The following is a 25215-nucleotide window of genomic DNA, read 5'->3' as shown; positions in this document are numbered from 1 at the left end:
ACTATACGATAATAAATACTAGAGAAAAATAAAGAGCAGAGCAGGGGAAACGGGAACCCAAAAGTCTATGGAGTGATGGGAAAGGCAGGTTGCAATATTAAGTGGAGGTGGGGGTTGGTCAAAGTAGGCCTCATTGAGGTGGTGAAATTTTGGCAAAGACTTGAAAGAGATGAGGAAGTTAGGCAAAAGATGCATGGCAGGAGTAACCGCTAGGGCAAAGACTTGAACTATACCTTTTATGGAGTGCTAAAGAAGCACCATGGAGGCCAGTGTGCATGGAGGCGTGAGAGCGGATCCCACGCAGCCTTAATGGCCACCAAGAGCACTCTGAGTAAGGAGGGAAGCTACCATGGGGCTCTCGAGTAGGAGGAGAATGATGCTTTTCATGAAGCCTTTCACAGTCACATGAAGATAAATGCTAAGTCATTCTAGACAAATTACTTACTTCATCGAGATTCCTAAAACGTTCTCTCATTGGAGTTTCTAGTTCCTGCTGTATTTGGGCTCGTAACAATTCCAACTTTTGAGGGGTTAATACCTAATATGAAGAGAAATACAAATAATTCTAAATATGAAATAACAAATATTAAAGAATTAGACATATTTCCAAGCTTCTCCCCTAATTATGAGAAGGAAATTCAACTAACAGAAATTTCACAATATACCTATTCCTACAGTGACCATTATATAAAGAAAACCATCATCTGAAGTAATACTTTGAGAAACTCAATTTCAGGCTCTCAGAGATGTCTAAAATTCCATTAAGATGAGGTAACATCAATCACTGATTACTGTTATTATTACAAATAACCAGGTTGGCAGCTAAGGTTATCATGCTGGATACAGTGCCTGAGTCTATTTTCTAGAGCAAGCAAAACAAAGGTGTTAATAATGTGGTATATACCACAGGAAATTCTTCAGACTTATTTTCAATCGGGAAAAGCTGATTTTTACTTTAACCACCGATATTAATTTAGGCTCCTCCCTGTTACACTCTTACAGAACTCGTATTTCAATAAGTATTTATATAAACTCCTTAAAAGAACACACTGTTCGTCTTCAGTCACCATGTATTCCCAACACCCCCACTAGCACACAGGAAAACACTCAATTACTTGTGAATAAATTAATTAATGAATATGGTTGTTAAAAAAAAATCTAGTTTGTATTTACATTAATCTCTGAAAACTAAGTATAATGTTCGGTTGCATTCATTCATTGATACGCCAAATATTCTAAACATTTTACTTAATGAATCCCTACTATATACAAAGCATTGTGCAACATACTATAATCTACATAACATACTGTTCTAAATTCCTTAGGTGCATTAATTTATTTAATCCTCACAATAATCCAGAATGTAGCTACCTTATCATCCTCTTTTTATCGAAACTGAAACACACAAAAATCACAAAATCTCACAGCAAGTATCTCTCGCCCCATAAAAAGTTCCAACTCCCAAGTGAAAAAATAATTCATACATACAAATAACTATAAAAATAGGCAACGTAGGCTTATCAGACAGGTAAAAACAAACAGAAACTTACTTAGGATAGAAAGAGTGGCACACCAAAGGAATGGGAAAACTAAAGCTTAGGCAGAATCCAAAGCCAAAGAATGAATAAAACAGCGAATACACTGGGGGACAAAAAAAATCCTCAAAAGTGAGATAAAGGCATTTTAGATGGAGCCACAAAAAGCACTACAGGAAATTTAGAATGCTGGTAGCAACCTCTAGACTCTGTAACAGTTAAGGCCATGCCAACACATTCCCAAACACCACGGAGGAGAGCTGCATCCTGGCTAGAAACAGAAGGGAAAGCGGTGGGAGCCAAGAGTAGAAGGTTCCTACTACCAAGTTCATACTCTTGCAATTTACTCAATATTCAACAGTATTTAATTTTTTTCTTTTTACTTAACATGAATCAATATAATTATATAAATAACATAATTCAAACAAAATAAAATGTAACAGTAAAAACTTCAGTCTTCTCACTTCGGTCACCCAGTTCCTTCAGTCTAGGCAGCACTCGCTGTTAATTTATGCAACCTTCTTAAAACAACTTATAGATATATAAGCAAATACACTACTTTTAAATTCTCACACAAAAAAAGGCACACTGTACACATTTTTTTGTACCTTGCTTATTTACTGAAGGTTTTATGCTTAAGAAGAGCATCTTCATAACCAACAAGGGCTTAATCTCCAAAATATACAAACAACTCATACAACTCAACAACAAAAAAAAAACAGCCCAATTGAAAAATGGGGAGAAGGTCCAAAAAAGACATAGGGATAGCCAGTAAGCACATGAAAACATCACTAATTATCAGAGAAATGCAAATCAAAACTACAATAAGAAGTTCCCATTGTGGCTCAGCAGTAACAAATCCAACTAAGTTATCCATGAGGATGCAGGTTCGAATCCTGGCCCCACTCAGTGGGGTAAGAATCTGGTGTTGCCCTAAGCTGTGGCGTAGGTCACAGACGCAGCTCAGATCTGACCTTCAGCTCCTATATGACCCCTAGCCTGGAAACTTCCATATGCTGTGGTACATCCCTAAAAAGAAAAAAAAAAAAAAAAAAACTACAATAAGGTACCCCCCTCACATCAGTCCGACTGGCCATCATCCACCATCAATAAGTCCACAAATAACAAATGCTGAAGAGGGTGTAGAAAAAGGGAACCCTCCTGCACTGCTGGTGGGAATGTAAGTTGGTAGAACCACTATGGAGAACAGTACGGAGATTCCTCAGAAAACAAAAAATAGAACTACCATATAATCCAGCAATCCCACTCCTGGACACATACCCAAAATAATGACTCAAAGAGATACATGCACTCCAATGTTCACTGCAGCACTATTCATAATAGCCAGGACACAGAAATAACCTAAATGTCATTGACAGATGAATGGGTTAAGAAGATGTGGTACATATATATAATGGAGTATTATTCAGTCACACACACCAAAAAATGCCTTTTACAGCAATATTGACGCAACTAGAGATTATCATGCTATGTGAAGTAAGAGAGAAAAACAAATACCCTATGACATCACTTTTATGTGTAATCTAAAATATGGCACAGGAGTTCCCTGGTGGCCTAGTGGTTAAAAATCCAGAGCTGTCACTGCTGTGGCTTGGGTTCAAGCCCTGGCCCAGGAACATTAACATGTGGCAGGTGCAGCCAAAAAAAAAAAAAAAAGGCACAAGTTAATCTATCTACAAAATAAATAGACTCACGGACATAGAGAACAAACTTTTCATCAAGGACAAAGGGAGAAGGACAAAGACAGACAGAGTTTGGGGGCAGTAGATGCAAACTATTACACTTGGAATGGATAAGACACGATGTCCCACTGTATAACACAGTGAACTAGATCCAATCTCCTGGGATAAATCATAGCGGAAAGAAGTCTTTTAAGAAGAATGTATATATGTATGTAACTAAGTCAATTTTCTGTACAGTAGAAATTAGCACACTATAAATCAACTATACTTTAATTTTTTAAAAAAGGTTAAAAAAAAAGAATGGCATCTCTATATACACATTTCAGGAAGATGCAAGATGGACCAAAGTTTTGGTGGGAGAGAACTGGTGGCTGTGGGAGAGAGGCAGTGAATGGGGCTAGGAAAAACAGATCGAAAGCTCCGGTCATAAGACGGCTTATGATGTCAAGAGTCTGTGAGTTTTGAGTCCAAGGTGAGAAGAAACGGTAATTAAAAGAGAGTAATAGGTAAATTTTATTTGGATCCTGTTTCAAACAAAACAACTCTAAAAATAAAAGTAAGCAAGCAAAACTATGGGAAAATTAGGGAAATCTGAACAAAGACACAAAGGGTTCTAAGAAATAAGAACTTTTAGGTATGGAAATGGTATTTTGGCTAAGCTTTTGAGGAACTGCCTTGCTATAATAGAGATACATACTAAAATGTTTACGGTTAAGATGTTATGAGCTGCTTTTAAATAATCTAGAGAGGTCGAGAGACGGAGGCACAAGTGTTAGAAGATACAACAAGACCGTCTCAGAGATGGTAATTACTGATGCCAGGCGATGGGGAAGCATCACATCACTCACGCTCTGTACTTCTGTACTTGTTTGAGATTTCCATAATTAAAAGTTAATTAAAAATATAAGTGCTTCCACTTCCAGCAGATGGAGTAGAAACTAGCTTTACTATCCTGCCTGAAACAAACAAAAGATTGAACAAAAATCAAGCAATGGTTTTCAAGACACTAGACATAATGAAGCAAAAAAAGACTCCTAAGAGACAGAAAACATATAAGGTGAGCTTTGCAAAAGCTTCCAGGCCATTACAAAGGCAGAGTATGATAGACTCCTTAACTTAAGGAGAAAGAACCAAGATTTCAGGGAGACTAATACAGTCAGAGTCACAAGGCAAAGTAACAGAGAGGAGGGTGGCACATAAAGAAAATTATGAATATCTGTAAAAGGTTCCCCTTGACTCATTCAGTAGAATACTGATCAGCACGTGCATGTAAGGAAAATACCTAAGGCCAGGAAAAAATCGCCTGGAAGGATTAGAAGGATGAGAATGCAGGGCTAACACAGAGCTCCTTTTCCCAAAAGCCAGGCTAAAAAACTTCATTTCATAGAATATGAGTACTCAAAAGGGTCTCAGCAGTGGGAAATTATCAGCACTAAACACTAATCTGCATCCACTAACAAATCTTAAAAGCAAACCCAGAAAGATGAAACTGTTTCCCAGAACAAAGCTCAAGAATATTTATCAGAATATAAAAATATCTAGCACTCAACAAAGTAAAACTTACAATGTATAGCATCCAGCAAATGTTTATCGGGCAAGGAAAATACAGGAATAAATTTAATCAAGGAGATGAAAAACCTGTACAATGAAAACTATAAGACAGATGAAAAAAAAAAAAAAAACCCTGAAAATATCAAAAAATGGGAAGATATCCCATTCTCATGGAATGGAAGAACACTTAAAATGTCCGCATCACTAAAGCAATCTACAGATTCAGCGTGATCCCTATCAACATTCCAATGGCAGATTTCACAGAACCAGAACAGATAATTCTAAAATTTGTATAGAACCACAAAAGACTTCAAACAGCCAAAACAATCTTGAGAAAGAAGATTCAGCTTTGTGGTATAGTTTGAAAAAGCTGGAGATATCACACTCCCTGACTTCAAAGTACACCACAAAGCTATGGTACTCGAATCAATATGTTACTGACACAAAAGCAGACACCAGATCAGTGGAATAGAATAGAGAGCCCAGAAAAAATCCATGCATGTATGGACAATTAATCTATGACAAAGGAAGAAAAAAATTCAATGGAAAAAGGTCAGTTTCCTCAATCAATGGTGATGGGAAAACTGCATAGTCAAATGCAAAAGAAGAAAAGTACACCACTACCTTACATAATACACAAAATTAACTCAAAACAGATTAAAGACTCGAAGTCAAGACCAGAAACCACAGAATACCTAAAAGAGAACATAGATGGCAACCTTACTGACATTGGTCTTAGCAATATTTTAGTGGCTCAGACTCCAAAGGAAAGGAAAAACAAAAGCTAAAACAAATCTAACTACATCAAACTTAAAAGCTTCTGCACAGCAAAAAAAACCATCCTCAAAACAAAAGGCAGCCTACTAAGTGGGAGAAGCTATTTTCAAATCATATATCCAATGAGGGGCTAATATACAAAAATTATATAAATAACTCATACAACTCAACAACAAAAATATTAAAAATTGGCAGAGAATCTGAATAGACCAATAACTAATTCTAATCCAGAAGTGATAGAGATACTATAATTAGCAAACGTTAAAATAGTTATAACTGAATTCCATAAAAAGCTATAGTTTGAACAGGTCAAGGAATATACAAAAAAGATCAAAAATGGACTTCAGGATTAATGGCAGATTAGACATTGCAGGAGAAAAGATCAGAGACCTTGAAGACATGACAGCAGAAACTATCCAGAATGAAACAGAAGGAGACAAAAAAGATTGAAAATAAATAAACAAGGAGTTCCTGATGTGGTACAGTGGGTTAAGAATTGAAAAAAGCCGGGGGGTGGGGGGGGGAGCTTCCAGTGTGGCATAGTGGAAATGAATCCAACTAGTATCCATGAGGATGCAGGTTCAATCCCTGGCCTCCCTCAGTCGTTCGGGATCTGGTGTTGCCATGAGCTGCGTAGGTGTAGGTTGCAATAAAAAATGGTCAACCTAGAATTCAATACCCAACAGAAATATCTTTAAACATAATTTCTCATTTATAAAAAGATTAAAGCTAAAGAGATTCCCACCAGTATTTCTACACCGTGTAAAACGTTAAAGTTCTTAAGATCGTAGAAAAAGACACTGATGAAGGAAATATGGATCTACATAATGGAAAAAATACTGAAACTGTTAACGATACAGGAGTCTTATGATTTACGAAATCTCTGATAAAGAAAAAACTCTTACGGTTAGAGACCCTTAGCTCATGAGAATCTTACTAAAAACAAGCTCACTCATCTTCCTTCCTTCTCCATCTCTCTTAAAGTCAACAACAACCAAAGACACAGAATTAGATTAACTTGATGCCACAGTAAGAGGAAAACTATGCTGTGCCTCATATTTCTAATGGAATAGTACCACTTATCTCAAAAAGAAACTTAAAGAGAATGCTTTCTCATACAACCATCTATGTGTCATTATCCATATTAAATCTATAAAAACAAATTTCTAACATATTTGTCATATTAATAACATGAAATAGACCAATATTTCTCAAAAAATTTCTAACATAGGAGTTCCCATCTTGGATGAGCGGAAACAAATCTAACTGGTATCCATGAGGACGCAGGTTCGACCCCTGGCCTTGCTCAATGCGTTAAGGATCTGGATCTGCTGTGAACTGCGGAGCAGTTTGCAGATTTAGCTTGGATCTGGTGTTGCTATGGCTGTTGTGTAGGCCAGCGGCTATAGCTCCAATTCAACCCCTAGCCTGGCAACCTCCATTTGCCAAGGGTGCAGCCCTAAAAAGACAAAGAAAAAAAAAAAATTCTAAGAGAGCAAATACTGCTGTGCCAGAGATTCTTCAAAAAAAAAATAATAATAATAATAATGACAGGAGTTCCCATCGTGGCTCAGTGGTTAAGGAATCCAACTAGGAACCATGAGGTTGCAGGTTCAATCCCTGGCCTTGCTCAGTGGGTTAAGGATCTGGCGTTGTCAAGAGCTGTGGCGTAAGCTGCAGACTTGGCTTGGATCCCGCACTGCTGTGGCTCTGGCATAGGCCGGTGGCTATAGCTCCAATTCAATCCCTAGCCTGGGAACCTCCATATGCCGCGGGAGCAGCCCAAGAAATGGCAAAAAGACAAAATAATAATAATAATAATAATAATAATAATGACAAACTGAGTAATTTTGCTCTGAGCTTCCTAGCAGCCAAATAAAATGGGAATCATAATTGGGTTAGCTTTCACTGCCTGGCACAAAGAAAGCATATAAATGGCAACGTAATTTTTCAAAATTTTTATCAGAAATATATAAAATGACTCCTATATGTTTAAAAAAGGTTTTGCTAACATGTTACATAATAACAATGTAATAGCTAGGTGCTAACCACTTAACTCTATCAAAGCACTATACTAACAATTTCTATGCATTGACTCATTCCATCTTTACAATCACCCTATGTGCTAGGCACTATTATCCTCATTCACTACAACTATACAAGTGATGCAGAAATATCCTTTAATCGAATGTCTTTTATATTGTTTTTCTGTAAATGCCAAAGGGATATCAAATCTTAACTCAGAAAAGGCATTTTGCAGGTAGACAATATAATATATGTGTATTTTAAAATAATCACCCTTCATAAAACCTTCATTGAAGTATTTCTTGCTGATTTTACTTTGTTCATGTTCAATTTCCTTAACTCAGAATTTGTACAAATCACAAATATCCATTATAGCAAATAGCTAAATTGCTTTAATAAGCGTATTTATGTTTAGATGTTTCTTTCAGTTATTTTTGCCGGGTAAATATCACATAGAAACCAGGTCTGTTTACCCGGAAAAACAAACTTTACCAGATAAATTTTATTTATCAGCAAACATTTGGGAAGTTATCACATGGAGCAATGTCCAGAGTTACTTCTTATAGGTCCAAGGAACAGGAGAAGAACCAACAGGGATGCTACAAGGGAGGACGACTTTACTTCCGCGTGACAGAGAAAATGCTTAACATACTTTGACACATCAACAGCAGTGGATCACTTTACAAACTCACTAGGTTCTCTAACACTGAAAGCAGTGAAGCACAGAATGACGACCCCTGCAACAGATGATCCAAACAGGAATTCTGCCTTTGATGGTTTATTAGTTTCCTGGATTTGCCCTAACAAAATACCACAAACTGGGTGACTTTTAACAATAGAAATCTACGGGCTCACAGTTGGAGGCTAGAGGTCCAGGATCAAGGCATCAGCAAGGCTCTCTCTGAAAACTGCAGGACGAAACCTTCCTTGCCTTGTCCCAGCTTCTGCTAATGTGCTGGTGACTCCTGGCCTTCCCTGGCAGCTGCAGCACTTCAGTCTTGGCTTCTGTCATCACAGGACGTTCTCTCTTCCCACCCCACACTGACCCCCACCCATGTGTTTCGACTCTATGTTCATTCTCTTCTTCTTCTAAGGACCATCAGTCACATTAGATTAAAAGCCTGTCATACTTTAGTATGACCTCATCTAAACCTAAGTAATTACATCTGCAAAACCCTATTTCCAAATTAGGTCACATTCTGAAATGCTGGGAGTGAGAGTTTCAACTTATCTTTTGGGGGTAAAAAATTCAACTCATGACAGATATGAAAGAGAACTGGACGATTACCAACCCTAAGATGCTACGGTGCCAGGTACATATGAGACAACAAGTGCAACATTATATATGAACAGAACAATTTCAAATCATTCATTATTCTACTTACTCATGTCATTCATTTAACAAATACTTGCTAGACGCCATCCTGAGTACTGGAGACACACTACAAAAAAAAAAAAAAAAAAAAAAAAAAAAGTCCTCCCCTCATGGAGCCTAAATTCAAAGAGGATAAAAGCTGCCATCATTTCTGATTATCTACCATGTTCCAGACACTGTACTGAAAATACTGTTATCTCGTTAGTCCTCACAACAACCCATTAGATAACAGCTTTTATGCCCATTATCACATGAGAAAACAGGCACAGACACCCGTAACCATTTGTAGGTCATCATCTTCCTGGTGAATTGATCCTTTTTTGGTTCTAAAAATGTTCTTTTTATCTTTAGTGATACTTTTTGTCTTGAAGTCTATTTTGTCTGATATTAATACAGCCACTCCAGTCTTAAGCTCACTGCTTTGCACGTGCCAATTTCAAATAAGCATGTCTACATGTCACTTTCAAGAAACAGAGTAATTACATCTCCAATGTCTGAAGAATACTCTGAATACTTTGGGTTCAGTGCTCACAGATTTCATTCATGGAGGCTTCTCAATTCTTGCAAAACAAATTAATCCAGCAATTCTAGAGGTTTAAATTGTATTTCCCTCTATAACTCATACTGCTGAAGTTTTTATTTGTTTAAATGTCCTAAATACTTATCCTTAGGAATTAAACAGTAAACATGGTGGAGGCTCCAACCCAAGTTTAGTGGTGGTGTTCCCAACAACGGAAGATTTCAAGAAGATACTGAATGACAAATTTCTTTAATGCTGTTGTCAAAGGAATCTAGGGAGTAGGTGATATGCCGTACTGGATGACTCGAAAGATGGCTTTTTACTCTATTAACCTATGACTCCAATTATTTTATTTTATTTTTTGTCTTTTTTATGGCCGCACCTGCGGCACATGGAGATTCCCAGGCTAGGGGTCCAACCAGAGCTGTAGCTGCCAACCTACACCAGAGCCACAGCAACGAGGGATCTGAGCTGCATCTGCGACCCACACCACAGCTCACAGCAATGCCGGATCCTTAACCCACTGAGCAAGACCAGGGATCGAACCCGAAACCTCATGGTTCCTAGTTGGATTCATTAACCACTGAGCCACGACGGGAACTCCATCCAATATTAGTAATACCTTATTGTAACAAGCACTAGACAAGGAGAGATACATGGCCGGTGCTAGTCAGGGATTACAGTAAAATATCACTACTTATACCTACTAACTGGAAATTTATAGTAAGTTTGGTGCGGAAGTTCAGCTTTGCTCTACTTTCTAGGCAAATGGAAAATGAATAGTGTGTGAAAAATATCTAAAGAAACAGTAGTCAGTACTTTAGCACCAATTACTTGTTACTTTAGAAATTCCATTTACCTTACATTGTGCACATAATTTATGCACACATATTTTTTTACAGTGTCTTCTAAGCAGCTTATCATCTTTAACTCAGTTTCAATTACAATACTTAAAGGATAATTAGTAAAACTTTTTTTTTTTTTTTTTGTCTTTTCTAGGGCCACACCTGTGGCATATGGAGGTTCCCAGGCTAGGGTCCAATCAGAGCTGCAGCCTCTGGCCTACAGCAGAGCCACAGCAACGTGGGATCTGAGCCGCATCTGCGACCTCCACCACAGCTCACGGCAACACCAGATCCTTAATCCACTGAGCAAGGCCGGGGATCAAACCTGCAGCCTCATGGTTCCTAGTCAGATTCGTTAACCTCTGGCAACTCCAAAACTTTATTTTTAAAGATAATTGTTAACTGAATTTTTATCAACTCAAACTGACCTTTCCTCCAATTATTCTGAAGTATGAGGTATTTAAACTGGAACAGGAAGTATAATGCAAATTTAAATATAATATCAGTTTTGTGGCTAAACCCTACATGGTAGCTAACATTCTAGAGTGTATGAAAGAAGATTAAACTACATCATCTGGAGATACAAAATACTCATTAAGAATACAGAGAGAATTTACCAAATTTACCAAAACTACTTTCCTCCACTAAATAGCTGACTACTTTTACACAAACTCGAATACGTTTTCTTACCTGCAGCTTCATTTCTTCTAAGTCTTTAGTTTTCTCTATTAATTCCCCTCGTAGCTCTTGAAGCAGCAGCTGAAACTTTTCCTGGTGAGTTTGCTTTTCATTTATTAGGCGCTTGAGTTCATTCTGTGACTTTGTGTATTCAGCTTGCAACCTAATTTTTTTTTTAAAGTAGAATTTAATTTTAACTATATTCTTTGCTTTCTAATTGCATTATTTTATGTAAAGTCAGCCAACACTTATATAGCAAGACCAATGTCATTTATTCCATTAAACGTGCAAATATCATTGCTTTAGAGTTCCAATTAACCCTACAGTTTCTGAATACTTTTTTTTTTTTTTGGTCTTTTTGCCATTTCTTGGGCCGCTCCCACGGCATATGGAGGGTCCCAGGCCGGGGTCGAATCAGAGCTGCAGCCACCGGCCTACACCAGAGCCACAGCAACATGGGATCCGAGCTGCGTCTACAACCAACACCACAGCCCACGGCAACGCCAGATCCCCAAACCACTGAGCAAGGCCAGGGATCGAACCCTCAACCTCATGGTTCCCAGTCGGATCCGCCAACCACTGGGCCACGACGGGAACCCCCCGAATACATTTTTTATTGTCTGTGCCCAGTGGTATGCAGAAGTTCCTGGACAAGGGATCAAACTTAGACACAGCAGTGACAATGATAGATCGTTTACCCACTGCACCACCAGGGAATGCCTCTGAATGCAATTTTATTTTGAAGGGAAATAAAACACATGTAGCCACCTAGATACATTTTATGTCTTGCTACTTTCAAAACAAGACTTTTATAAATGTTTAATAACCCACTTAATTTAAAGAAAACATACTTAATTTTAAAAGTTTTAAATGTATACTGTACACTATAACAAAATTACACTATATATTCCAGAGCAAACACGCAGACAAAATAAATTTTAATGAAGCCTCTCATCTCCAAACTTAAGTAATTTACCTTGTGTGTTCAGTCTTCAGGACCTGATAATTAGCTTTATGATGTTCACATCGTAACCGCTCATCAATTAACACTTTTTGGAACTCAGATTGAGAATCTGTCATCCCACTGTCTCCACCAGGAGGAAAAGTGGTGGGAAAAGTGTCCATATTGGTAAGTAAGCTGACAACCATGTAAAAGCAAGTTCTAGCTTTCTTATTGTCTCAAGTTTTCTTTCCAAGATTATTTTCCACTTTCTTCTTGCTTAAGACATCATCTCAGGAGGCCAAGTTATACCTGCAGAGAGAAATACACTTAATTAGTTATCAGTGAACTCCTTCAGTGTTACATTTTTTTTTTCACTTATTATCCTCCTTACCACTTCTATAGCAAAACCCAATTTTCAGATTTCCAATTGTTCATAAAACAAAATTCAAGAATAAAGTTGAGGAGTTTCCACTGTGGCTCAGCGGGTTAAGAAGCTGACAGAGTGTCTGTGAGGTTGTGAGTTCAATTCACGGTCTTGTTCAGTGGGTTAAGTACGTAGCGTTGCACAAGCTACTGCATAGGCTGCAGATGTGGCTTGGATCCAGTGTTGCTGTGGCTGCGGCATAGGCCGGCAACTGCAGCTTCAATTCAACTGCTGGCCTGGAAACCCATTTGCCACAAATCAAGTGCCACAAGTGTGCACAAGTGTGGCGGTTTAAAAAAAAAAAAAAAAGAATAAAGTTGAATCATCCCTTAAATTTTCTCTACGTCCATGCAAAGATTCTGTAAGCATCAAGATCACACCTTCAAGTATGAACCTAATCAGAAGTATCAACTCTTCCAGTACAGGTAGGCTTGGATTCACAAATCACCTATGTTTCCTAAAGCTCATTAGGTAAGCTTTAAGGGTGGAGTATGGTACCACACCCACACTCCAAAATCGGGAGGAAAACTACCTGAAACGTCTAAGAAGCCGGGGAGAATCGCAGTCTTCACAAAGATGACTTTCGACATGTAATTATGTCTGTGATTAATGCTACAAAGGGTCTTTCATGTGACACAAGGCGACTGCACTCGGGCTGCAGATCCAGAGGAGACATCAGTCATCACATAAGTATTGATCATCCATGTACCATGCACTGTGCTAAAAAACGGAAATTCAATCACCTCAGCTATCCCCCAAGGCACCCATCCAGGCCTATGAAAGCAACTAAATATTTGCTGTTTAAAATGACAACCGAGTGCTCCTACTGTAAATAATTTAAAACAAAATTTTAATCTGAAAGTAATTCTGCCCTTTTAACTTCATTAATCTTTCTCAAGACTATTACGTACATATAATTTTTTCCCCTTACAGCTTCTCCCTTAGTTATGGGTGATTACGAATTACCTTTTCTTACTACAAGAGAAGATCTTCAGCCTGCTACATAAACCAACCATTAAAGTTGTTTGAAACACATCATTTCTGATAAATTAATGTTTCTACAAATTACCTAAGAATACTTTTTAATTAAAATTGAGGCTGCTTTGGTTTCCTGCTTTGTCTGTTCTAACAAAGGGGGAAACAGCCTTCGAGGACACGTGACTCCTTACTCTTGGGTTACATGTGCACAAGGATCCAACTCTGAAAACACAGAGTGCACTGTCGGTAGCAGCTTCCACATCCCCATCCTGCCACGAGTATACATTTGCCGTGAATTAATAAAATGGATCGTAAAACTGGCATGCAATTTTGATTCTGCTCTTCAACCCAAATTAATTTTTCAGAGATAGAAACATACAATAAACCTACCTTATACTTTCTAGTAGGATCATCAAAAGGCATTATAAGGTTTTAATTTTAATCAGCTAGCTACATTAGAAAAATCAAAAGCTATCCTTTTCCTTCGCTACTACTAGTGAAATGAAGCTTTCCAAGATAAAATGAGTATTTTTTTTCCTTTGTATTCCAGTTAAGTTGACAGTGAGGTAAATATCCTTCCTGGACCCTCTACCCTAAAATGAAAGTTAAGTCCTCATAGAAACAAAATTCACACAGATCTAAAAGTTTCTAGAAAATATAGTGCAATGATTTATCTCCTTCCATTTTGGCAATGAAATATTTACCACTTTTACTATTTAGTACTTTCCAGGATGTCACTAATTTCAGAATAGCCCTTTCTCAATCACCACCACCGTGACCTCATCTCCCGTGCTAGTTTCTACACAGACATACCTGTATTGCCCTCTTCTATTTTCCTAAACCAGGAGGATTTCTCCTGTTCCAAGATGTCTGCAATTTCATTACCTTTTTACATGTTGATTTTAGTGACTAATAAAGCTAGAATACACCAACACATCACCAGTAGGTACCACATGCAAACACATAGTATCTTTCCCCTCACACACACACAAAAATTATGCTAACGGGCACGCGCATGCTCACACACACACACCAGTACTAAACTTTTTGTAAAGTTACTTGTATCAAAATGATAAATCTGCTTATTCCCTGGCCCAATCCTTGGAATTAATTTTTTACTTTTTTTTTTTTTTTTTGTCTTTTTTGCCATTTCTAGGGCCACTTCCTGCAGCATATGGAGGTTCCCAGGTTAGGGGTCGAATTGGAGCTGTAGCCACCAGCCTACATCACAGCCACAGCAACGCGGGATCCGAGCCGCGTCTGCAACCTACACAACAGCACACAGCAACACTAGATCCTCAACCCACTGAGCAGGGCCAGGGATCGAACCCACAACCTACCTCATGCTTCCTAGTCGGATTCGTTAACCACTGAGCCACGAAGGGAACTCCATCATTAGAATAAATAATAAAATAGCTGGATTGAGTTCTCAAATGTAATTACTACATAAGGACTTTCTTTGCTACATTGTTTTAAATAAAAAAATGAAAAAAATCCTAAATAACCTAAACTTCCATAAATAAAGGTATAGCTAACTATGCATTAGGAATAAGAAGTTAGGAGTTTCTGCTATGGTGCAACAGGATCAGGAGCATCTTGGGAGCCCTGGGACACAGGTTCACTCCCTGGCCAGGTACAGTGGGTTAAGGATCTGGTGTTGCTGCAACTGGGACTTAGGTCACAACTCTAACTCGCATCTGATCCCTGGCCCGGGAATGCCATATACCATGGGGTGGCTGAAAAAAAAAAAAAAAAAAGAAGTTAGCTCTGTCCTCCCTGCCCCCACAGCACGGCGAAGGTTATGAACGCTAGAAACACACACACGCTTCCATACATACAAAGAATCAAAGAATAGTACACCAAGCTGAGAATAGTGCTGGCCTCTGAGGAAATGTTGCACTTTCAACATTTTATTATTAAATTTTCTTTTTAACGATCACCAGATTTTTTTCAGATAATGAACAATACCACCCTATATTGAAATTATCTTAAACCAAGTTCATCGTCTTTGCTTTCAATCTACTTTCAACCTCCTTACTTCCCAGTGTCTGGTACTGGTACCAGTATGAAGCTGCCATTCACCCGCACTTACAGCCCCAAAGTCTTCTCTGCTTTCTCTTTCAAATTCCTAGGCATCAACAACAAACACTCTTTTTTTTTTTTAAATGCACTCCATTCTCTCCACTCCTACTTAACCACAAAGTCAGGCTTGTATCGCCTCGTGACTAGATGAGAGCTTTTCATTATCCCCGCTCCCAGCAGTTCCTCTCTCTAGCATACTCCCCTCCAAAGCACTGCCAGATTAATAGTCGAAAATTTTTATTTGACTTCTCACTCTCATTCAAGAGTTCCCATCTATGAGATGAAGTCAAGACACTCCAGTATTTCAAAGCCCTACACAATCGGCCCCCATCCACCCTGAGTAGTCTCATTTCCTACCACTGCCGTGAATATCTTACTCTAGCTGGCCCCTGAACACATATGCACATCACACCTTTGCTCATGTAGCTTTTGTCTTAGTTTGTGAACCCTACATAAATGGAAAGAGACTCTAGAATGGACTGTAATCACTGTTTTCTACTTCTGTGATAACTAGGTATAAATAAGCTTGACTCTAACTCAAAAGTTACACACCCCTGGGTTGCATGTGCCAAGAGCATTTCAGGAATTTTCTCTTCCAGGAGTATTTACGAATCACAGAAAACTATACTCCAATTTATGTGAATCTAACCAAGTTCAGAATGAATTTACCATGTTTTAAGTACTGTGCACATGTAACATACTGAATTATCCAGTTCAGTAGTAATCACCTTACCAATCTTGATCCTGAGGAGCTTCTGTTGTAGCTCCGCGGGTTACGAACCCAGTTAGTATCTATGAGGATTCAGGTTCGATCCCTGGCCTCGCTTTGTGGGTTAAAGACCCAGCACTGCTGTGAGCTATGGTGTAGGTTGCAGAAGCAGCTGGGATCCCAAGTTGCTGTGGCTGCGGTGTAGGCTGGCATCTGCAGCCCTGATTTGACCCCAGGGAACTTCCATACGCTACAGGCACAGCCCTAGAAAAACAAAATCCTCCTCCTCCTCCTCCTCCTCTTGGAAAACGTCATCTGCTGGTCCTCCAAAGAGAAATCTAGTGTCACAGAAAGGCCTGCTAAAACATAACTCTTCCTCTGACCTTCAAAAGTAGGTCTATCATTCTATATTCAAGATTAAAAGGAAAGAATTTCTATTTTTTATTACATAAGGAGGTTTTTAGCTCAAAACAGAAAAAATCTCAACTCAGTTACTCTAAACACTATGAAAAACGTATAATCTGTCTCTCTCTTTTTTTTTTTTCTGTCTTTTTGTCTTTTTAGGGCCGCACCCGTGGCTTATGGAGGTTCCCAGGCCCGGGGTCCAATCAGAGCTACAGCTGTCGGCCTACACCACAGCCACAGCAATACGGAATGTGAGCTGCATCTGTGATCTACACCACAGCTCATGGCAATGCCGGATCCTTAACCCACTGAGTGAGGCCAGGGATCTAACCCGAAACCTCACGGTTCCTAGCTGGATTCGTTACCCCTCCACCACGACAGGAACTCCAAAAACGTATAATCTCTTATGCCAAGAAATCTGAAGATAATCTTCTATTTCCAGTAACAGAGGATTAGGTAATTTTGATCAAGCCTCCTGATAATGACAACAAGAAAAGATGGATACATTCTTTTTGAAATAAGCTTGAAGACATTGGAAAACAAGAGAATAAATATTTACTGATTTGGGAACAGGGGAAGATATGGAAGCAGAAAGACTAGACTGGCACTTGGGACCACCCTTCCCCTGGCGGCATCTGCCAATTTCAGAGAGGTAGCTGGGACAGTCTTTAAATTCAAAGAAAGATTAGACTAGCAAGAAGTCGAGAAGCCCTGGTGAATACCCTTCATTTTGGACAGAGACTTTAAAGGCTGACTCTTGGGATAAGGGTAACTTCGAAGGAAATATCAGACTAGAGCTCCAATTGTTCTAAAAAATAAATATATGACACATACACACACACAAAAGCCCATGGGAAGATAAGGTAACACAAATTAAAGCCACAGAAACGACAGACAATGGACACCCAAAAAGGGCCCCACTATTAAAGGGTTATTGAAAAAATTTCTAAAAAAAAATGTTTTAAGCTATTATTGTGTACCAGGCAATAGAAAACAAGGCTGAGAAATTTGTGAGAGAATTAGAACCATAAAAAGAAACTGGCATCTGTGGAGATGCCAGTTTGACTCCCAGCCTGGTACCGTGGGGTAAGGATCCAGCATTGCTACAGCTGTGGCATAGGTTGCAGCTCCTGCTCGGATTTGATGCTTGGCCTGGGAACTTCCATATGCCACAGGCAGAGCCAGGAAGGGAACAGGGAAGGGGAAGAGGAAGGGAGAAAAGAAACCAATGGAAACTCTAAAATTGAAAAATATGATAACCAAAATGAAGAGTGCAATGAGTGAGTAAAATAGCCCAGATTACACATAATTTAGGAAGGAACTGGACAATAGGCTAAAAGAATACATTCAATACAAAGCAAAAAAAAAAAAAAAAAATTAATAAAGGTTGATAACATCCCCAAACTGATTAAAACCACCAATTCCTAGATGCAAAAAGTCCTACAATCCCCAAACACATAAATTGTGAAAAACCCTCACCTTTTGTTCCCATTGTGGCTCAGGGGTAACAAACCCATCTAGTACCCATGAGGATGCAGGTTCTACCCCTGGCCCCACTCAGTGGGTTAAGGATCCAGCACTGCCAAGAGCTGTGGTATAGGTCCCAGATGCAGCTTGGATCTGGCGTTGCCGTGGCCTAGGCGGCAGCTGCAGCTCCAGTTCAACCCCTAGACTGGGAACTTCCATATGCTGCAGGTGCAGCCCTAAACAGACAAGACAAAAAAAAAAAAATTTAAAAATCCACACCTAAGCATATCCACATTAAGACAGCTAATAACCAAAAATAAAGAGAAAATCTTAAAATCAGGAAGAAAGAAAAAAAAATGCCTTCAAATAAGAGCAACAAGAAGACAGGAAATTATTTCAACAATAAAGTCCAGATCATTACACTGAAAGTAAACAAGTGCCAAACTAACATTCTATAAATACAGCAATACTTTAACTTTCAAAAATGATAGTAAAGGAGTTCCCATCGTAGCTCAGCAGAAACGAATCTGACTAGTATCCATGAGGATACATGTTCCATCCCTGGCCTCGCTCATTGGGTTAAGGATCTGGCATTGCTGTGAGCTGTGGCGTAGGTCTCAGATGCAGCTCAGATCTGGCATTACTGTGGCTGTGGCAGAGGCCGGCAGCTATAGCTCCAATTCGAGCCCTAGTCTTGGAACCTCCATATGCCGTGGGTGTGGCCCTAAAAAGACCAAAAAAAAAAAAAAAAATGGTAAAGACTTTTTCAGAGAAACAAAACATATTCACCCCCGAATACAAACACTAAAAGAAACGGTGAAGGAATTTTCACACACAAGTAAAATTCTTAGATGTTACCCTGACAATGCAGAGAAAAGATAAACGAGTACTCTAAATATATGGATAATTTCAATTGAATATTAATTGCATAAAATATTATCTTGTAGGATTTTAACATATTCTGACTTGAAATACATTATAGAATATGTATATAACTCAATAAAGGTAGAATTAAAAGTGTAATGGAGTCCTTGAGCAGTAAAAAGTATCAATTACTACATGTTGATAAGTCAAGGACACATATGGTAATCTCTAGGGAATGGGTTGGCAAATTACACTCTATGGGTCAAACTTGGCCTGTAGCCTTTTTTGTATGGCCCTAAGCTAAGAATGTTATCTCCTTTTTTAAGAGTTAAAAAAAAAAGAATAAAAATAGGTATAAAAATCCTCAAAATATTAGCAAATCAAACCCAATAATGTATAAAAAGAATTATATACCATGACCAAGTAAGATTTACTCCAGGTATGCAAGGTTGGTTCAAAATTCAAAAAATCAATTTCTGTAATCCATTACATCAACATGCTAAAGCAAAAAAATCATACGATCAATGGATATATAGAGAGCATTTAACAAAATCCTACCAATTCATGATAAAAACTCTCAATGAATTAAGTTCAGAGGGATATTTCCTCAATTTGATTTAAAAAAAAAAAAACTCAACTACAAAAAACTCTATGCCCAACACATACTTAATGGTGATGAGAAAACAGAAGCTTTCCCAATAAGATCAAGAACAAGCAAGGATGTCTCCTCTCACCACTCCTTTTCTAAACGGTACTAGATGGAAGTCTTAGCTAACACAGTAAGAAAAGGAAATAAAAGGCATATAGAAAGAGAAGGAAAAAAAAAAACTACCTTTGCAGATGTCGTAATTGTGTACAAAGAGCTAAAAGAATCAATTTAAAAAAGCAATTCCCAGAATTCCTGTCGTGGATCAGTGGTTAACAAATACAACTGGGAACCATGAGGTTGAGGGTTCGCTCCCTGGCCTCGCTCAGTGGGTTAAGGATCCGGCGTTGCTGTGATCTGTGGTGTAGGTTGCAGACTTGGCTCAGATCCTACATTGCTGTGGCTCTGGCATAGGCCAGATGCTACAGCACCAATTAGACCCTAGCCTGGGAACCTCCATATGCCATGAGTACGGCCCCAGAAAAGACAAAAAAAAAAAGCAATTCCCAAAACTAACAAGCAATTACAGAAAAACTGTAGATTAATATACAAAAGTCAATCACTTTCTTACACATCAGCAATAAACAAACAGAATTTGAAACTTAAAATCATCTACATAGCACTCCCAAAAATGAAACAGGTAAAAATATAATAAAATATATATAAGATTTATATGAAGAAAATTGTAAAATTTTGATGAACAAGATCAAAGTATTAAATAAACAATTAAATATTCTATGTTCACGGATAGAATCACTTCTTCCCAACTTGATTGACAGATTCAATAAAATCCCAGCAAATTATTATGTGGATGTCAACAAACTGATTCTACAGTTTATATGGAGAGGCAAAAAACCCAGTATACCCAACACAAAATTAAAGAAGAAGAGATTCAGAGAACTTATACTACCCAACTTCAAGACTTACTATATAAGCAACAGTAATCAAGGCAATAAGATAATGACCAACAATTAGCCAAATGGATCAATGGAACAGAATAGAATCCAGAAATAAACTAGTTTGTAGTTAACTGATCTTTGACAAAAGAGCACATGCGGAGTTCCCATCATGGCGCAGTGGTTAACGAATGTGACTAGGAACCATGAGGTTGCAGGTTCGATCCCTGGCCTTGCTCAGTAGGTAAAGGATCCAGTGTTGCCGTGAGCTGTGGTGCAGGTCGCAGACGTGGCTCGGATCCTGTTGCTATGGCTCTGGCGTAGGATGGTGGCTATAGCTCCGATTAGACCCTTACCCTGGGAACCTCCACATGCCACAGGAGAGGCCCTTGAAAAGACAAAAAATAAAAAAATTTAAAAAAATAAAAAGTTAAAAAAAAAGAGAGCACATGCAAGAAAACCACAACAACAATAAAAAAACACTTAAAAAAAAAGTAGATCTAGGCACAGACCCTGTAGCCTTCATATAATTAGCTCAAATGGACTGTACCCCTAAATGTAAAATGCAAAACTATGAAATTCCTAGAACATAGCATAGGAGAAATTCTACATGATTCTGGATAGGGCAATGACTTTTTAGATTTAACACCACAGGCAAGTTCCTTGAAAAAAATGGATAAGACAATTAAAATTAAAAACTTCTGCTCTACAAAAGACACTGTCACAAGAATAAGAAAAGAAGCTACAGACTAAGAGAAAATACTTGAAAAAAGATATATCACATAAAGGATTGTTACCCAAAATATACAGAGAACTTGAACACAACAAGAATCAACTGGACTATGAAATGGGCCAATGACTTTAACAAAACACCTCACCAAAGATATACAATGGCACATAACCACATGAAAAGACGGACATCATATATCATTAGAGAATTGCAAGTTAAAGCAAAAATGAGAGACCACCACACATCTGGTGTGACCTGGAATGACCCAAATCCAAAGAGCAACAATACCAAACACTGGTGAGAATGTGAGGCAACAGGAACTACTTCACTACTCTTACCATATAATCCAGCAATGGCATTCCTTGCTATTTACCCAAATGAGCTGAAAACTTACATCCAACAAAATCTGGCACAGAGAGATTTATGGCAGCTTTATACATAATTACCAAATCTTGAAAGCAACTAAGATGTCCTTCAGCAAGTGAATGGACAAACTGGTAGCCCAGACAATGGAATTAACGTCAACCAGCCCTAAAAAGAAATAAGATATCAAGCCATGAAAATATATGGAGAAATCTTAGATTGCTAAGTGAAAGAAGCCCATCCAAAAAAGTGTGTGTGTGTGTGGATACTTTATATATATATTATATATATATATATATATACATATAATATATATATACACACACACATATACTTTATATATACATATATAAAATAGGATTTCAACAATATGACAATCTGGAAATGGCGCAACTATGGAGACATTAAAAAAATCAGTCGTTGCCAAGGGTTAGTAGAGAAATGGGATGAAGAGGTAGAGCAGAGAGGATTTTTAAAGCAGGGAAACAATTCTATGTATACTACATTTTTAGGATACATGACAATACACATGTGTTAAAACCCACAGAATGTACAACACCAAGAGTAAACTGTAATCTAAACTGTGGACTACAGGTAATAATGACACGTAAACATACCACTCTGCTGTGGGATGCTAACAGTGCAGGAGGCTGTGCATGAAGGGGCAGGTAGGGGGTATATGGGAATCCTCTGCACGTTGTGCTCAATTCTGATCTAAACCTCCAACTGCGCTACAAAAGGAACGAAGGGAGGGAGGGAGGAAAGCATACATGACAGAAACCATGCACGGCCCGAAGAGCCCAAGACATTTACCATCTGAACCTTCATAACAGAAGTTAACTGAGGAGTGGCCGTGGTGGCTCAGTAGTAACAAACCTGACTAGTATCCATTACGATTATGGGTTCGATCCCTGGCCTTGCTCAGTGGGTTAAGGATCTGGCGTTGCCATGAGCTGCGGTGTAGGTCACAGACACAGCTTGGATCTGGTGTTGCTGTGGCGCAGGCTGGCAGCTATAGCTCGGATGTGACCCCTAACCTGGGAACTTTCATATGCCTCGGGTACAGCCTTAAAAAGACAAAAAAAAAAAAAAAAAAAAAAAAAGTTTACTGAACCCTTCTCTAGGATAACCATTAAAGAATACTAAAAAGGTGGGATAATTAAAATTACTCGAGTACTGGAGTTCCCTTAGTTGTGCAGCAGAAATGAATCCAACTAGGAACCATGAGGTTGAGGGTTTGATTCCTTGGCCTCGCTCAGTGGGTTAAAGATCCAGCGTTGCCGTGAGCCGTGGTGTAGGTCACAGATGCAGCTCGGATCTGGCATTGCTGTGGTTATAGTGTAGGCTGGCAGCTGTAGTTCCGATTGGACCCCTAGCCTGGGAACGCCCATATGCTGCGGGTATGGCCCTAAAAAGCAAAAAAAAAAAAAAAAAAAAAAATTACTCAAAAACTCTAAAAAAAAGTTTCTCAACACAAAAGAGAAATGTAAAAGGAAAAACATAACTATATGCTTTTTTTTATAAGACATTTTTAAAACATAAGGGCACAGAAAGGTTGAAATAAAAAGATAATGCAAACATCAAAAGAGATGGTAGAATTATATTAATACCAAAGTTGATTTTAAGGCAAAAAAACTACTAAAATGAGGAGACACATTCATAATGATAAAAGGTTAAATATACCAAAAAAGATGTAACAATTTTAATTTACATACAGTAGATGAAGCAGTCAGAACTACAAGGAAAAATAGACCAATTAACAATCTGAGAACTTAACCACTATTCTTGGTAACTGATTGAACAAGCAGAAAAAGAATAAATCAGTAAGAATACAAACAAGGCTAGCCTTTCTAGCGTAGGATTAGCCGTATTAGTGGGATTAGGAGCAAAATGCACATCTTTCATTTTCCTGAAAGCAGACGTATTTATCCCTCCGGTTTTAATAATCATTTTTCCTTTAGTCCTAGATACTTCCTAATTTTTTTATTTAGCTTTCCTAAGTTATTTAGAAATGTATTCTTTTCTCTAAGCATATGTAACTTTTCCAGTTTTCTTTTTGTATCGTTTTAATTTAATTGCACTGCAGTCACAAAACATTCTGTAGAAGTTTGGGTTTTTTTAAAATGTGAGATACTTAAGAGCAAGCATGTGATCCTTATTTATAAATGTTATGTGTATACTATAATAAGGAACAGCCATCGGGTACTGTTTTCTATATATGTCAGGTTGGTTAACTGTCTATTTTTCCATGTAGGGTGTCATGGAGACCTTGGGGATCCAGAACGCACCACCCAACAATTATGACCCAACAATCATCTTCCACAACTCAGGTGTCAACAGAGGCCAAAGAGGAAACCTGGACTTTTATCCCCATCTGCCAATAACGAGCATTTCCCCCCTACCCCTTACCCCTGCCAGAGAGGTGTCAGGAAAAGCCAGCTGAAACAGAAGGTTTAAGTAGGATTCAAAGCCTTATAACATAAAACCCCAAAGGTCTGGATTTCAAAAGAAAATCACTGGTCATACCAACAATGAGGAAGATTTCAAATTAAACATAAAAAGACAATTGCTAGATGCCCACAATGAGATGACAGAACTGTTAAAGTTACCTGACAAAGATTTTCAAGTCACGGTAAAAGTGCTTCAGTGGGAAATTATAAACAAGCTAGAAGTAAATGAAAAAAGAGAAAGTCACAGCAAAGAAATAACAAGTCTCAGCAAAGAACAGAAGATATAAAGAACCAAGTGGCAATTTTAGAAAGTAAAAATACAATGACTAAAATAAAAATCTAAGTATGAGTTCAACAGCAGAAATAAAGAAGACAAAGAGGAAAGAATGAACTAGAAGATAGAACCGAAATTACTCAACCTGAACAATAGTCAGAAAATAGACAAAAATAAATAATAGATGCTCAGGGGCTTGTGGGACTGAAATAAAACATCTACCATTCGTGTCATCAAAGTCTGATTCCATTTACAGGAAATATCAAAAATAGGTAAATCCATAGAGACAAAGCAGACTGGGGGCCAGGGGCTGCGGGTAGGGAATCGGGAGTGACTGCTTAATAGGTGCAGAGTTTTCTTTGAGGGTGATAAAATGTTTAGGAACTAAATAAAGGTGGCAGTTGAACAACACTGTGAAGGTGCTAAGTGCCACTGAACTGCACCTGTTAACATGGTTAATTGATGGAATTCCCTGGTGGCCCAGCAGTTCAGTATCTGGCATTGCCACTGCGATGGCTTGGGTTACTCCTGTGGCATGGGTTCGATTCCTGGTCTGGGAACTTCTGCTTGTCACAGGCATGGCCAATTAATTAATTAGCTTAAAAATAAATAAAATAGTTCATTTTATGTTATAGAATTTAATCTCAATTTTTTAAAAACTTAGCAAACTAGGAACTGAAAGGCATATCAACTTGATAAGATGCACATTCAAAAAGAATACAGTAAACACCTGCATTTGATTTCAAAATCTTCCATGCCCTCCTTTGAGAATGCAATCAAAAGAAGAATGCCCATTATCACCAATTTTATTCAACTTTGTACTGAAGATCTATGAACAAAAGTATAAAAGGTTAAAAAAAAAAATTGGAAAAGGAAAAATAAAACTTACTTTATATACAGATGTCCTGACTATATATAGAAAATCCAAAAGAACTTATAGAGAAATCATTAGCAGGAGCAAGTTATAGTAAGACT

At 38.2% G+C, this 25215-nt stretch overlaps 1 protein-coding gene across 7 annotated transcripts in view; it reads right to left on the bottom strand.

Moving 5' to 3' along the window:
- Window positions 1-25215, bottom strand: part of CEP83 (centrosomal protein 83) — a 138724-nt gene that overhangs the window by 78575 nt on the left and 34934 nt on the right. For 5 of the 7 annotated variants that reach the window (XR_014804352.1, XR_014804353.1, XR_014804355.1 and 2 more), the window contains exons 2-4: window positions 11986-12261; window positions 11022-11172; window positions 446-538 (exon numbers count right to left, since the gene is read on the bottom strand). Coding sequence is in view for 2 of the 7 variants with exons in the window: in XM_084957569.1 (XP_084813695.1) it covers window positions 446-538; window positions 11022-11172; window positions 11986-12158 (417 nt within the window). In the remaining 5 variants the exon portion in view is untranslated. Of the gene's footprint in view, window positions 1-445; window positions 539-11021; window positions 11173-11985; window positions 12262-12908; window positions 13036-25215 lie in introns of those variants that run through there. The other 2 variants (XR_014804354.1, XR_014804356.1) reach the window with 2 other exon arrangements.

Source organism: Sus scrofa, chromosome 5 (assembly GCF_054392235.1).
Source record: "Sus scrofa isolate SSC_HxYL_T2T_F1_AM1 chromosome 5, Sscrofa_HxYL_maternal_Yorkshire_Landrace_v2.0, whole genome shotgun sequence".
Taxonomy (NCBI): domain Eukaryota; kingdom Metazoa; phylum Chordata; class Mammalia; order Artiodactyla; family Suidae; genus Sus; species Sus scrofa.
The sequence above is the reverse complement of the archived record's forward strand: the minus strand, read 5'-3'. Positions and strand labels throughout refer to the sequence as shown.